We start from the raw sequence: 14,470 nt of genomic DNA, 5'->3' as shown, positions 1-14,470 counted from the left end.
CCCTAAAATTCTCATACCGTCATACAGAGGCAACTCAAATGAGGTCTACTGTAATGGAGCTACTACAAATGTACAAAACACCTTGCTTAACCCAAGCCTTCGACACTGATTCCCACACACCTGACTTCTTAGGATCTCTACAGCACCCATTCTGCATGCTGAGCTACCAGCCCCAGTCTCATCAGCACCCTGGGTGGAGAAGGGTGGTGAGGGCCTGAATGTTTCCTCTATACCCTTCATATTTATATATGAAGGGCATATATATATATATATATGAAGGGTTTATAAATAGTGGCCCTGGGCCAATCACAAACAGCAGCCACACATAGTCAGAACACCATCTAGCTAAGTAACACTGATCTTCAATAAAACCAGAGGGGTGCATTTTAAAGTAACGTCTACATATTTTTAATGCTGATTAGCAATTCCATTTTAGTCTGTTTTCTCCTTTCAGATGATGACAGACATATGCACTCCTTCCCTCTGCTTTGGAACTTCTGTGAGGCTGGACTAAGAATTCCATTGACCTTTCTATCAGAAAAGTCTTGTTTCACTTCCTTTCACATCCTCTTGTCCCTCACCTCACGATTCCAGACGTGGCTGCAGTGAACAGTTCTGTGCTGGCTTCAATTCGGGTGGGAACGACAGGGTTTCCACTCAAGAAACTGTCTTTTGTTTTGTCCCGTGTGGCTTCTTTGATGCTGCAGCATGGGACCCTCGGGGTAGCCCATTCTGCACTCTCACGTGAGCAGCCAGAAATAGGTGGAAGTTAACATCCTCAGGAGATAGGATGAGAGCTGACGGATAAATGCTACCACCCTGATCATCCTCAGGCAGATGATTCCAGGAAGCATTCAGAAGGTCGGGCAGGATCATTCCAGCCGCCCCGTACTGGCTTCTCCTCCTTCCTAGTTTTACTCTCCCAGATCCTTTACTCCTGCTTCCTGGGATCACCTCTCCAACTCTACACATGTCCTATTTTCAGGCTCTTCTTTCACAGGAGAACATCTAGAACACTTAAAAATCAGTGGTCTTCCATCCTTCCATTCCCCCTTCCATTCTTCCATTCTCATCTTTCTCCATAAAGGATTTCAGATTCATGGGAGGGCTATGAGTGAGGTGTGCAGGCTGAGAGTCAGGTCACCAGCTCTGAGAGGCTGGCAGCCACCAGTGCTGGGCCATCCTTGGTTTTAACAAGGATCACCTCTGGGAACATGAAGGTCTGTAATGAAAATCATTCTAGGTCTTCCAGGTAGAAAGGGCTTATATGTTCACATGCTCACGTGGGCTTAGGGGCCTGGGGGTTATTTTTTTCATCTAATTTCTGGGACCCAAATCCACCACTTTTTAAATGCCAATCTCAACTTCTGCCAGTTGTGAGAACTCCAAACCATGGGTCATCACAAAGTATGTTTAAAAACGCTGGGTGTGTGCACCACGTAAGACTAGAAGCTGACTTTGGAAAAAAGTGGGTGCTCTGCCAGAGACTACGAAGAAAGCGGTCTGCTCCTTTATGACCTGGGGTAGTCAGAGCAGCCCGCACTACCCAACCCGCACTCACAGCACCTTTCTTCATTTAGTGAAAGAGTCTATTTCCATGGAAGCTATGAGGGCAGAACTGGCTAAAAAACAAAAACAAAAACAAACAAAAACTGTAGGTAACTTCAGTGTTTTCCGCAACCCTCCCCCTGAAAAAAAAACAAAACTGTGTGTCGCTAAAAATGGCCTGAAGGCTCCAATTCTCCCATTTGTTTTTCCAAACATTTACAATGCCCATTACTGAAGAACACACCAGTGTTTTACCAAAAATGTAAATAAATGCAATTATTACCCCACCCCCCAAATCTTAATTACTGCCGGAAAATATTATCCAAGTGCAAACCATAATGTTCAAATGAATTTTTGTTTTAATTAATGGAATATGTTAAAAATTTCTTTCAAATATTATTTATCTTAAAAGACTTAAAACTCAAATGATACGAAAGAAAAATTGCAAGACAAAGTCAAATATGAGCACAGTATAAGGTTTAAATCAGCCAAATAAGCATTTTAAACAATTATTTGCCTCATGGGCTAGGAAGGATTTTTCATCTCAGCCACTGAATATCTATTCAGTAAGTAAATTTAAATTTAGTTGCTATTTGTAAACCTATATACTAATAATATTTATTGCTAAACCTATACACTAATTTTTTTTAACTAGTGGCAATTTTATTAAATTTAAAATTTTTTTAATTTTTAAAGAGAAAATTAAATGTCTATTCCATGTCATATCTTTGGCTCTTAACACAGAATACCTAAGACAGATATTTGCAGAACTAAAAAAAATGCTATGATTTTATTTCATAGAACATGGTGTGATAATCTTGGCATTATCGATAAAATAGGTTCACAATTAAAACGTGTACTTTGAAATGTTTAAGAGCATTCACCTGAACATTTTCATTGGAGTGTTTTTTTAATCTGAAAGAATCCTTAATTTCAAATTATTAGAAATCTACTCTGTATGAAGCCATTCAGATTCCATTTCATAGTTCATCCTGAGCTTTTAAAATGTTTCAAAACAAATAATGTTTGCATTGAACCTCCATTTAAAATCAACTTCCAGGAATCACAAGAGTATAACTCAACAATATTAAACTCAACATAATTATTTGACAGTAAACTTTATTGCAGTAAAATCTAATTTGTCCAGCACTTGATCAACTGAAAATGTCTATTAACTACCTCTTCCACAGGACAATGCTAATTTAACATCAAAATCATGAAAAAGGATGCCAAGATCTAAGAAATCTCCTGTAGCTAAAAGTGCTAGAAGAGACACCTCTTCAGAGATCAAATCAACTGTTCTCATTTCAAACTCAGAAACTGGGGCTCCAAGAGGTAAGTGACTCTGTAATAGTCACAGAGCCATTAGTGAAAAATCTGTAATCTAAGTCCTTGCTTCCTAACTCCAACACTACTTCTGCTAGGTCATCCTCAGAATTCTTTTATTCATAATACTCAAATATCCTGCACATACTAGGTAATTATAGCTTACAGCTCCTTTATTAAGACAGTTATTTTTCCTAAGATATATACCTCATAGATGTTCTCCATCAGAAAAGAAATGGAGCACAGAAATTTATAATAAAAAATTCAGTATCTTGGGCTTCCCTGGTGGCTCAGCGGTTAAGAATCCGCCTGCCAATGCAGGGGACACGGGTTCGAGCCCTGGTCCGGGAAGATCCCACATGCCATGGAGCAAATAAGCCCATGTGCCATAAATACTGAGCCTGCGCTCTAGAGCCTGCAAGCCACAACTACTGAAGTCCGTGTGCCACAACTACTGAAGCCCGTGTGCCTAGAGCCCGTGCTCCACAACAAGGGAAGCCACCAGACTGAGAAGCCCACGCACTGCGACGAAGAGTAGCCCCCCACTCGCCGCAACTAGAGAAAGCCTGTGCACAGCAACAAAGACCCAATGCAGCCAAAAAAAAGAAAAAAAAAAAATTCAGTATCTTATTTGCAAGTTTGAAAACTAGTAAACAACATTATTACAAAAGCAATAAAATATGAGATATTTGGTAAATTACCGTAGACAACTGTGGTAAAAATCTGACTGGTATCTTGGATTTTTCTTTGCTGGGTGATTTATCCTGCATGAAAAAATACAAACAAAACCCAACCCAACACTGTTTACTCTGTTAATGCTAAAATTGACTCATTGAACCAAGTGTTACAGAGTGTCTAATATAAAGTAAAGCACAGATCATCCAAAATATTCTAAAACATACTTTATGGATAGCATGATGTTGTGTACAGAAAATCATAAGGCATCCACAAAAGATTATTAGAGCTAATGAAAGAGCTCAGCAAGGTTGCAGGATTCAAGATTAATACACAAAAATTGTATTTCTAGATGCTAACAATGAACAATCCAAAACTGAAATTAAGAAATTAATTTACAATAGCATCAGAAAGGATAAAATAGTTAGGAATAAATTTAACAAAAAGACATGCAAGACTTGTACAAAGAAAGCTATAAAACGTTATTGAAAGAAATTAAAGAAGACCTTAATAAATGGAAAGACATCCCATGCTCATGGATTGGAAGACTAATATTGTTAAAATGCAATACTCTCCCCTCAAAATAACCTACAGATTCAACACACCCTCTCTCAAAATCTCAGATGCTTAGTTGTAGAAATTAACAAGATGATCATAAAATTCACATGGAAATGTAATGGACCCAGAATAGCCAAAAGATCTTGAAAAAGAACAAAGTTGTCAGACTCACACTTTCAGATTTCACGACTTAACTACAAAACTACAGTAATGAAGACTGTGTAAGGATAAACATATAGATCTATAGATCAAAGGAACAGAATTGGGAGTTCAGAAATAAACCCATACATTTATGGGTGAGTGCCAAGACAGTTCAGTGGGGAATTGGCCATATCTTTTTCTAGGAATTTATCTAACGAGTGTCCATTCACTTAGCCCCCACCTCCTTTCTCCATGGCTAAAACTTCATTTTTTTTCCAGAATGCTCCACTTCCTAAGGTGACAATGTATTCAGGTTAATGCATCCTCAAGTTACTGTAAGTAACATACTTTTTAGCAGCAACTTTCAGGGAAAAGGGCTGATATCTTCCTTTGAGTAGAGGAGGATTCCATGGTAGGAATTCCACCTAGGTAAGAGGAAGCACTGTTGACAATAATGCTTTGTTCTATAAAGCAGATTATAAGTCGTGCTTTTTGCCAATTGTCAATATTACCTCTCAGCTCCAAGTCTACCCTTTTTGCCCCCCTTTGTGACTGGGCAGGATTCTATAACATTTCTCCTTTGCCAACCAGCATTAATATTATAAAGGGTGTCAAAACAACACTGTGAGAAGAAGGGACTCTCTTCCTGGTTCCAGGGCTTTTTGTCATTGCTTCCATGGTGTGGCTGCCAGCAGTCAGCATCCTTGACTGTGGGCACCTTCCCAGCCTGTGGTGTGTGGCTGACCCAGTGACAGGCACCCTCCAGCAGGGTTGCACCCCTAAGGGCAGCTTTCCAGAAAGGTTCCCTTACATCATAGAGGGAGACTTTCTTTCAAACTCTTCAGCATGCAAGCAAGATGGTTTTCTCACTTCCCACGTTGATACTTTCCTGATTTTCACAGCTGTATAGTACTCTAACATATGAATATGATGTGATTCATCCATTCCATTCTCCTGTAAATTAACATTTAGCTTATCTCCAATGTTTCTCTATTACAAAAGATGTTCCAATAAACATCTTTGGTCATATGTTTTAGTATACACACAATTTTATTTCACACACACACATATACTATACAGTGTGTATATAATACACATATAATACACGTGAGTATGTAAATGTCTCTTTTGTCCCTTTAATTCCATTGGTATATTTGTCTATCTGTAAACAAATTGTATGACATTGTCTAAATTACTATGACTTCACAATAGGTCTTGAAATCTGTAAGGCAATTCTCTCCACCTTAGTATTCTTAAAAATTATTATATACAATCTTGACCTTTTCTCTACCACGTGAATTTTAGGATCCACATTGCATGAAACTTTGGGGGATTTTGACAGAAACACACTGAATGCCTAGAATAATCTGGAGGAAATTGATATTGTTATGATATTGACTTCTTCATGAATACAATATATTTCTTTATTCACATCCTTGGAGTGTATCCTTCAAAAACTTTTTGTAATATTCTTCATAAGGGTGTACACATCTTTTTTTTTTTTTTTTTTTTTTTTTTTTTTGCGGTTCGCAGGCCTCTCACTGTTGTGGCCTCTCCCGTTGCAGAGCACAGGCTCCGGACACGCAGGCTCAGCGGCCATGGCTCACGGGCCCAGCCGCTCCACGGCATGAGGGATCTTCCTGGACCGGGGCACGAACCCGTGTCCCCTGCATCGGCAGGTGGACTCTCAACCACTGCGCTACCAGGGAAGCCCTGTACCCATCTTTTGTTAGACTTATTCTTAGGTATAAAGAATTCTGAGTGAAAAATGCATTACAGGACCTGAACAACTGACTTACCAACTTTTAATCACAACTAATTTGTAAACAGGGAAATGTCCATGAAGACTGCATCTACATATAATAATTTCTGTGACGGTTATTCTTTGTTTGCCCCAATCCAGTCTCCATGTTTTCCTTCCTGCTCTGTGCCTAGAAGGCTGACTTCTGTAGACAGGCAGCACCTGGGCTGCCAGCCCTCTGGCTTCTGCTGGGGATTAAGCAATGAGAGGCACCTGTAGGAGACTAGACAGGATGAAAGGAGAGAGTTTTGGATATTTCTCTCCTAGTACTCCCTGTTTCCCGTAGTTCTGATAGTGGCTAAATTCTTCCAGAGTTCAGCTCCTTTCAGGAAGCTACCATTCCAAGCCTCCAGCTCTCACCAAGTTCTGAGAACGGGGTTCAATTTCTTTGACCCGTCAGGCCTAGGAATGGCAACGACTTCCTGTTATTAATCCTTAGGTGCATCCTCATCCCTGTTGGTTTCTTCTCTTAACCTTGCCCACACCTCTCCAAATGGTCTTTTCATAAGTTTTCTTCAATTTAATCCTTTTAAGCATGCCATCTGTTTTCTGTTGGGATCCTAATATAATTTTACATTACCAGAATTAAAATTGCTAAAGAGTCAAGGTCTTCCTTGAGTACTCTGGCTTGGCACTCAGTTTTTATTTTACTGATTTTCAACTACTTGTCTATTGGAAGGGATATTTGAAACCTGGTATAATCCAAATTTAACAGTTCTGATGAAATGACCAGAATCTATGAATGTGTCTGGTTAAAATCAACAATAATCCTGAAGTTGTCTGATTAAATCAACAACCAACTCTCAAAATCTAATAGGGTTGAGTTAAATATAGTCATCATATGTTCTGAGTTATGGTTGTTAAAATTATCACCATGCTGTTGGCCTCATACCCAACTGTTTTCACTCTGCTCTCCTTTTTAAGCAATAACATCAAGGAGACAGGATGAAGGAAAACAGAATGAGCATCATATAAATGCAAAACTACTTAATTTAACAACTAGAAAATGCGCTAAGGTAGAGATAAGCTGACAGCTTTTCCCTCTGCTCTGCCCACAATCTGTAGTGGATTTTGCGGGGAGCTTCGTGCTCTTTGGATATCTGTATTTTTAAACCTCTGAAAGTTCTTCAACTGAAACTCAAAAAGCCTTATGTTTTAACTAATTTTAAAAATGAAAGAAGCAGTTCCAAGAGATTTTTCTTCTAAATACCTAATTTAAGAGTTCAAATTGCTATTCCTGAAAAATGCCATGTCACTCTAAACCTTCCACTATTGAGATGAATATATTAAAATCTCCTTCAGCAAATATGATTTTACCACCTGCTTACTTTTTCAGACTAAATGAACACATAAGTAAATGTCACATCAAAATGTTATTTCCAAAAGTTTAATCCATTCTGTTTGTTTCAGGTTAAAATATAAAACCTTTCACCCTTTCAAAAGGAAAACTACACTCAAAATCAGCATAAATGAAAGTATCACGAGTTTTAAAATTACAAGTCAACAAAAGCAGCCAGAGAGAGACCTCTACTGTTTAAAAATAGTATGTAGAAAATGTAAATAGTCCTAGATGGGCTCATGCCCATTCTTTCAAGATCCCACTGCCTTTTTAATAACAGAGGTTCCTTTGGGGTGGGGGCGTGTAATTTCCAAACATCACTTTTATTAAGATAAAGTGAAACTTAAAACTTGACTACCAATAGGTTTTTAGTGGACGCTTTTCAGTTGTAAACTGGTCAATTTGGGCTTTGTGAAACAACAGCTATTCAGAAATACCACTGCAAATATGGTAAAGGCATATTTTAAATTTCAACACCACAGCACATGATTCAAAAGCAGGTCAAAGACTGATGTGGGCATCAAGAAAATAAGTTATTTTTGATTAATTAATGAATTAGGGTTTTGACATTTTCAGTTAGTAATCTACAACTCAATGTTACTTTTAATCTTCTTTCCACAATAAACTCTAACACTACCAAAGAAATTATGAAGCTTGAAAAAGAAAAGATTATAGTTTAGTGTCAAACCAAGAAGCTAAGCAAAATCTACCGGCTTAAAAGCAACTGTTTTCCATTCAGTACCAGGATGCTTAGGGGGCCTTTTCCATACAAATCTAGAGAGTTAAGTTGTTTTCTAGCTAGCCCAGAATAATGCCCACACTTAACGTCTTCCCATTCTGTTCTGGCATTAAAAAGGTCGACCATTGTTCATTCCTTTTGTTTACAGTTACCCTTAAATTCAATAAAGAGTTCTAAAAAGTATCTACTGCAACATATGTTACCGGTTCCCTGTGTCAGAAACACAGCAAGCCAAAACGCTGAGACATCCGAGGTTTGCAGCGAAGACAGGGCTTATTCACAAGGCAGCCAAGGAGAAGACAGACGAACAAATCTCAAATCTGGCTCCCGGAAGCCAAGGGGCTGGGGTACTTATGGGATAAGGAGTAACGCAGCAGGGCCGTCTGAGGCGTAGGGAGCGTGAGAAGCGTGGGGAGCGTGGGGAAAGGTGATTGGAAAAAGGTGTGGTAGGCGTGGAACTCACCCCTCTGCACAGGTGTAACTAAGCTACAGGCCTCTAGTTTCAAAAATGCAGGCGCTTAACAGGATCTGAGGGTGGAGTTTTCAGCCCTCCGATGTCAAAAGGTCACCAAGCCATACTTGCATATGCCCAGTTGGAGGGTCAGAGAGCCTATGCAACCTTAACTAGCTCAGCCCCAGAGACACAGCTGACTCCAAGCTCCTGCAAAACAACTCCGGCAAACATCTTATTGTTTAGGCTCCATGTGGAGTGGAGGACCTGCAAGTCTTTTGTAGCAACAATTAAAAGCAAGCTTGATTAGTGGAGGCCAGTGAAATGGATTTGACTAATGATGATTCCCCACGGTTTCATATGCATCTTTTGTTACATGCCATGGGGATATTTTCCTAAGAAGAAATTCCACTTGCCACTTACCAAACCCTTTCATGTGTGGTATGGTATGGCATGGTATCTTGTTTGAACTTTGTAATAACCTTAGAAAGGGGGAAAATTTGTTCTGATTCCTCCCCTTTGCATAAAAGAGAGAGAAGGTTTAGAAAAACCAAGTGATTTGCCCAAAGTCGCACCGCTAGGAAGGGGCTTATATTCCAACCCTAGAGCCCAAGTCCAAGGCAACTCCCCACCGAGCTTCCCCCCAGACAAACACAGCCACCATTAGCACACTGGGGACACTCTAGGGCTGTAATTTAAACTGCAGGCGCTCTGCTCCACTGTGTTTGGTTGTTATGACAACACCAAGTACGAACGGTTGGGAAGAGAACATATAAAAGTTTTCACCGAAAACGCTCAGTATCCCAGATCATAAGTGGGATGAAAGAAGCTGTACCCCGCGAGGCCACAACTGCAGAGTCCGGAAGACCTAGGCTTCCGTCACTTTCGAAATACAAGGGAAGCTTCGCAGCCGGACGAGCCTGGCGAGGAGCCAACCTCTCACCTGCCGGCTGCTCATGTCTGTGAGGACGCGCTGGTGGCACCCGGTGGCCCCTGGATCGCTCCTGCCCGGCGCCCCGAGTGAACCGCTCGGACGAGAGATGCGGCGCCCGGGGACAAGGCAGTCTATGCTCCCTCAGCGCCGGGGCTGTGTAGCTTCCCGGCTGCGTTCGTTGCTAAGCAACAGGCCCGCGCAGGTTCCATTTCCGGTCATCTGTTGCTCCTGGGACAGCGCCCGGGAACTGGCAGTGCACTCCCGCGGGAGGCACTTTCCAGGGCGCTGGGTGGCGCCTGAGCCCGCGTGGTGCGTTAGCAGCGGGCGAGTAAATAGCTGAAGGCGGTGGGTGCTCTTCCTTCTGCCTTGAGGAGTAAATACCCTTGGATTACTGACCGGTCACTTTTGCACCCTCCTAACTTAGCTGGGTGCTGCGGGTCCCTGCCTTAACTCCTATTTTCCTATTTAACTTTATCTGTGCCTAGGAGGTCTCAGAGGACTAGTGGAATGAAATGATTGCAGATTTCATTGCTTATGGGGGCAAGTGGAATTAGGAGAACAAAGCATGCAGAGCTTGGAACCAGTAAGCACCTTTCTTCTATTTTCCATGGGTTTCCAACTCACGTTCTTTTCTTGCCTTTTCCCACACACTAGAAAACTATCCTTTAGAAGAATACCGGAAAAAGAAACTTCAAGAATTCGTTTAAACCAACATTCCCGGATGGTCTACTGCATGAAGGGTGCTGTGCTAAGGGCTAGGCATACAAACCTGACCAAGATGCCATCCCTTTAGCACCGGCTAAGGGAGTATTCAAATAAGCAGTTAAAATGGTGCAGGCAACATGGGAAGGAGGATCCTCAGGAAGAACACAAAGCAGGAACTTCTTAATTTCTCCTGGAAGATGTGGAAGTGATGTGAGATCTGAAGGAAGAAGACATGGCTGGACAATGTTGAAAGCAAGCAGATTATATATATATAAAGGCCCTAGACAAGAGTGGATGGCTGATGCAAGAATTAAAAGTAGTTCTGAAAGTTTGAAGAGTTGATTTACGTAAAGGGAGTTAAAGAAAATCTAGAGATGAAGCTGAGGTGACATGCAGGTGCTATATCTTAAAGGACTCTTTAAAACATGGTGTAATAGGGAAGAACAAATCTGACTCCATTTTGGATCTGTTTCTTTTACTTTAACCTTAGTATTCTATTGTTTTCACTACAAGTTAAGAATGTTGCCTAGAGCCTGAAATATACAGGACAGCCCATTCTCAAGGCTCTGACCTTTAAAGGTATAACACTTTTCCATTCATAGAGAGAGAAAAAGTTGAAGAACAGAGAATAACATTTGTCTTGTCAGAGGTTTACAGGAACATCATGACCTGACCTACCTGGACAGCTGCAAGAACAAAGGATTCCAACACCAAGAAGTTGGCAACAACCAAATACACCCCCTCCCCTTTTACTATAAAAGAAGCCTGAATTCTAAGTTAGGTAAGACCGTTCTTTGGGACACTAGTCCACCATCTTCTCAGTCTGCTGGCTTTCCAAATAAAGTCACTATTTCTTGCCCCAACAACTTGTCTCTCTATTTATTGGCCTGTTGTTCTGCGAGCAGTATGAGCTTGGACTCGGTAACAATGGTATGGAGTTTAGACTTAAAGGGAAAATGATCTCCACTGAAAAGTGTTTTGTTCAGAAATTATAAGAGCCCATCCTAAAATTCACAGGGAATTTCAAGGGACCTAGAAGAGGCAAAACACTCTTGAAAAAGAACAAAGTTGAAGGACTCACAATTCCTGATATCAAAACTTAATACAAAGCTGCAGAATTAAAAACTGTCTTTTCAACAAATGGAGTTGGGAAAACTGGAGATCCACATGTAAAAGAATGAAATTGGCCTAACACCATATACAAAAATTAACTAAAAATGGATTAAGTCCTAAACGTAAGAGCTAAAACTATGAAACTTTTAGAAGAAAACGTAAGGGAAAAGCTTCGTAACATTGGATTTGGCAATGATTTCTTGGATATGACACCAATTGCATAAGCAACAAAAGAAAAAATAGACAAATTGGACTTCATCAAAATTTAAAACCTTTGTTCATCAAAGAACAGTGAAAAGGTAGCCCACAGAATGGGAGCAAGTATTTTGCAAATTACATATCTGATAGGGATTAATATCCAGGATATATCGAGAATTCCTAAAACTCAACAGTAACAAACAATCTGATTTTTAAAAATGGCAAAGGACTCAATAAGACATTTTCCCAAAAAAGATATACAAATGGCCTATGAGCATATGAAAAGATGCTCTACATCACTAATCATCAGGGATATGCAAATCAAAACCACAAGATACCATTTCACATCCACGAGAGTGGTTATTATTAAAAAGAGAAGCAATAAAAAGTGTTGATGAGGACATGGAAAAATTGGAACCCTCATACACTACCGATAGGAATGCAAAATGGTGCGGCCCTTATGGAAAACAATATTGCAGTTCCTTAAAAACTTAAAAATAGAGTTACCATATGATCCAGCAATTCTATTGCTGGTATTTGCCCAAAAGAACTGAAAGCAGGAACACAAACATATTTGTACATCCATGTTTATAGCAGCATTATGCACAACAACCAAAAGCTAGAAGAAACCCAATCACCCATCTAAAGATGAATGGATAAATAAAATACGGTAATACAATGGGAATTTTTTTCATAGTGTGCCTACTGGTATTTATTTATTTTTTAAAGTTATATAGGTGTATGAAAAACGCTCAAAATAGAACAAAATTTTACAAGAAATAAGTCTCCCACACCTGATCCATTTTTCACCTCCTCAGAGACAACCAGTGTTACTACTTTCTTTGGTAGACTCTAGAAATTTCCATACATAGACATATATAGCTATCCTATTTATATAAATGTTTGCATACTACACAATCTATTCCGTAATGTGCTTTTCCTATTCACAATATATCTCAGAGATGGGACAGTGTTCCACGGCAGATTCTCCACAATTTCTTAACCAGTTCATTATTGATGGGTACAATGGGAATATTATTCAGCCTTAAAGAGAAAGGAAGTTCTGACACATGCTACACCATGGATGAACCATAAAGGCCTTATGCTAACTAAAATTAGTCAGTCACAGAAGAACAAATACTGTATGACTCTACTCACATGAGGTACAGAGTCAAATTCATATAAACAGAATGGTGGTTGTCAGGGGTTGTGGGTAGGGAGGAATGAGATATTATTTTTCAAAGGGTACAGAGTTTCAGTGTTTGCAAGATGAAAAAATTCCAAAGATGAATGGCCGTGGTAGGTGCACAACAGTGTGAATGTGCTTAATGCCACTGAACTGTACACTTAAAAATGGTTAAAATTGTAAACTTTATGTTATGTATATTTTACAGTTAAAAAATTTTAAATTCTTTTTTTAAAAGAGGAAAACTAAAGCCAAATAATGAGGAGGAAGAGGAAGAATATTTCATTTTTTTAATGATGCTTTATTAAACAATTGATTTGACAGAAATATTTGTTATATAAACTTAATTACTGAGAAGTTTCTTTTCTTCTTTCTTTTTTTTTTTTTTTTGGCCACGCCATATGGCATGCAGGATCTTAGTTCCCTGACCAGGGATCAAACCCGCGCCCCCTGCAGTGAAAGTCTTAACCATGGGACTATTATGAGAGTTCCGCAAGAGATGATGGTGGCTGGAACTGGGGTAGTGATGGAGGTAATAGAGATTCAAGAGATATTTAGGAGGTGGTTCCACTAGAATGTGGATGTTTAAAATGGAGAAATAAGGTTGAGGATCATTTTACTGCTTTGGATACCTGTATGAATGATGAGATAGAGAAAAGAGGAAGAGGAGTGGGCTTTAAAGAGAAAGCCATGAGTGTGGGACATGGCGACTGTGAGATAACTACAACACGTTAAGTGCATATATGGCCAGTAGGTATTGTACATAGCAGTCAAAGCTCAGAAGATAAACTCTGAGCTAAGGACATGGATTTGAGACTCATTGACATATAAGTGACATACAATCCATAAGCAGAGATGAGATGGCTCAGGGAGTATGCAGAACAAGAACAGAAGAGAATCGAGTATAAAGAACAAACAATATTTGAAAGTTAGACAGAAGGGAACTCTGGAAGGAGAACTGAAAAGTGGCCAGAGACAATTGGAAACTGAGAGTATAGACCCATGGAAACCAAAGAAAACAATATTTCAAGAAGGAGAATTTGGTCAACACGGTCAAATGCTTCGGAACGGAGATTCAAAAGTATCCATTGGATAGAGCAATAAGGAAGTCACTGGTGAACATGGCAAAGGGGTAGGAGGATGTGGGCCCAGATACCAGAGGCTGGAGAATGAAGGGAGGGAGACTGCCAGTGTAGGCAAATCTTCAAAAACTATGGGTTATGGACAAGAGGGATGGAGTGGGGATTGAGGGGAGTCATGGATACAAAGACCTTATTTTTCAAACAAGAGAGTTTTGCTTATGTTTATATGCAAATAGTAAGGGGGAGGATAAAGATGAAGGGAAAAGTTAAAAGGAGACAGGATTACTTCCAGATGAAGAGACACCCTGTAGGGACACTCACAAAAGGAGGAAGAAGGATGCATGGAGATGTGGGTGTTGAGAAGTTTGCTGGTGTGTAGTTGGGGGCATTTCCAAAAATTGAGTATCATTTTCTCTGTGATGTAGAAAGCGAAATCACCTACTAAGAACTAGAGGGAAGGTAGGAGTCAGGGGTTAAAGGAAAATTTGAGCAGAACCAAGAAGTTTTGAAATGACTACTTGGCAGAAAAGGAGAGAGAACAGAAGTGATCAAGGAAATTTAGGAAAGGCCTAGATGAAGTTGAAGCTTCTGAATTAGTGGTGACAGAAATCTACACTCCAAACATGTTCAACAGACCAGGCTCAGGTTCAGAGAAGACCAACACACAGCACACT

At 39.9% G+C, this 14,470-nt stretch overlaps 1 protein-coding gene across 1 annotated transcript in view; it reads right to left on the bottom strand.

The window, feature by feature from the left end:
* DNAH7 (dynein axonemal heavy chain 7) overlaps positions 1-9,573 on the bottom strand; it is a 246,619-nt gene extending 237,046 nt beyond the window's left edge. Inside the window, exon 1 of the mRNA XM_060016382.1 lies at positions 9,522-9,573. Coding sequence (XP_059872365.1) covers positions 9,522-9,536 — 15 coding nt within the window. The 5' untranslated portion in view covers positions 9,537-9,573. The remainder of the gene's footprint in view (positions 1-9,521) is intronic.
* Between the last annotated feature and the right edge of the window lie 4,897 nt (positions 9,574-14,470).

The sequence above is a fragment of the Delphinus delphis genome, chromosome 7 (assembly GCF_949987515.2).
Source record: "Delphinus delphis chromosome 7, mDelDel1.2, whole genome shotgun sequence".
In the NCBI taxonomy this organism is placed as follows: Eukaryota; Metazoa; Chordata; class Mammalia; order Artiodactyla; family Delphinidae; genus Delphinus; species Delphinus delphis.
This window is presented reverse-complemented; position numbering and strand designations above follow the sequence as displayed.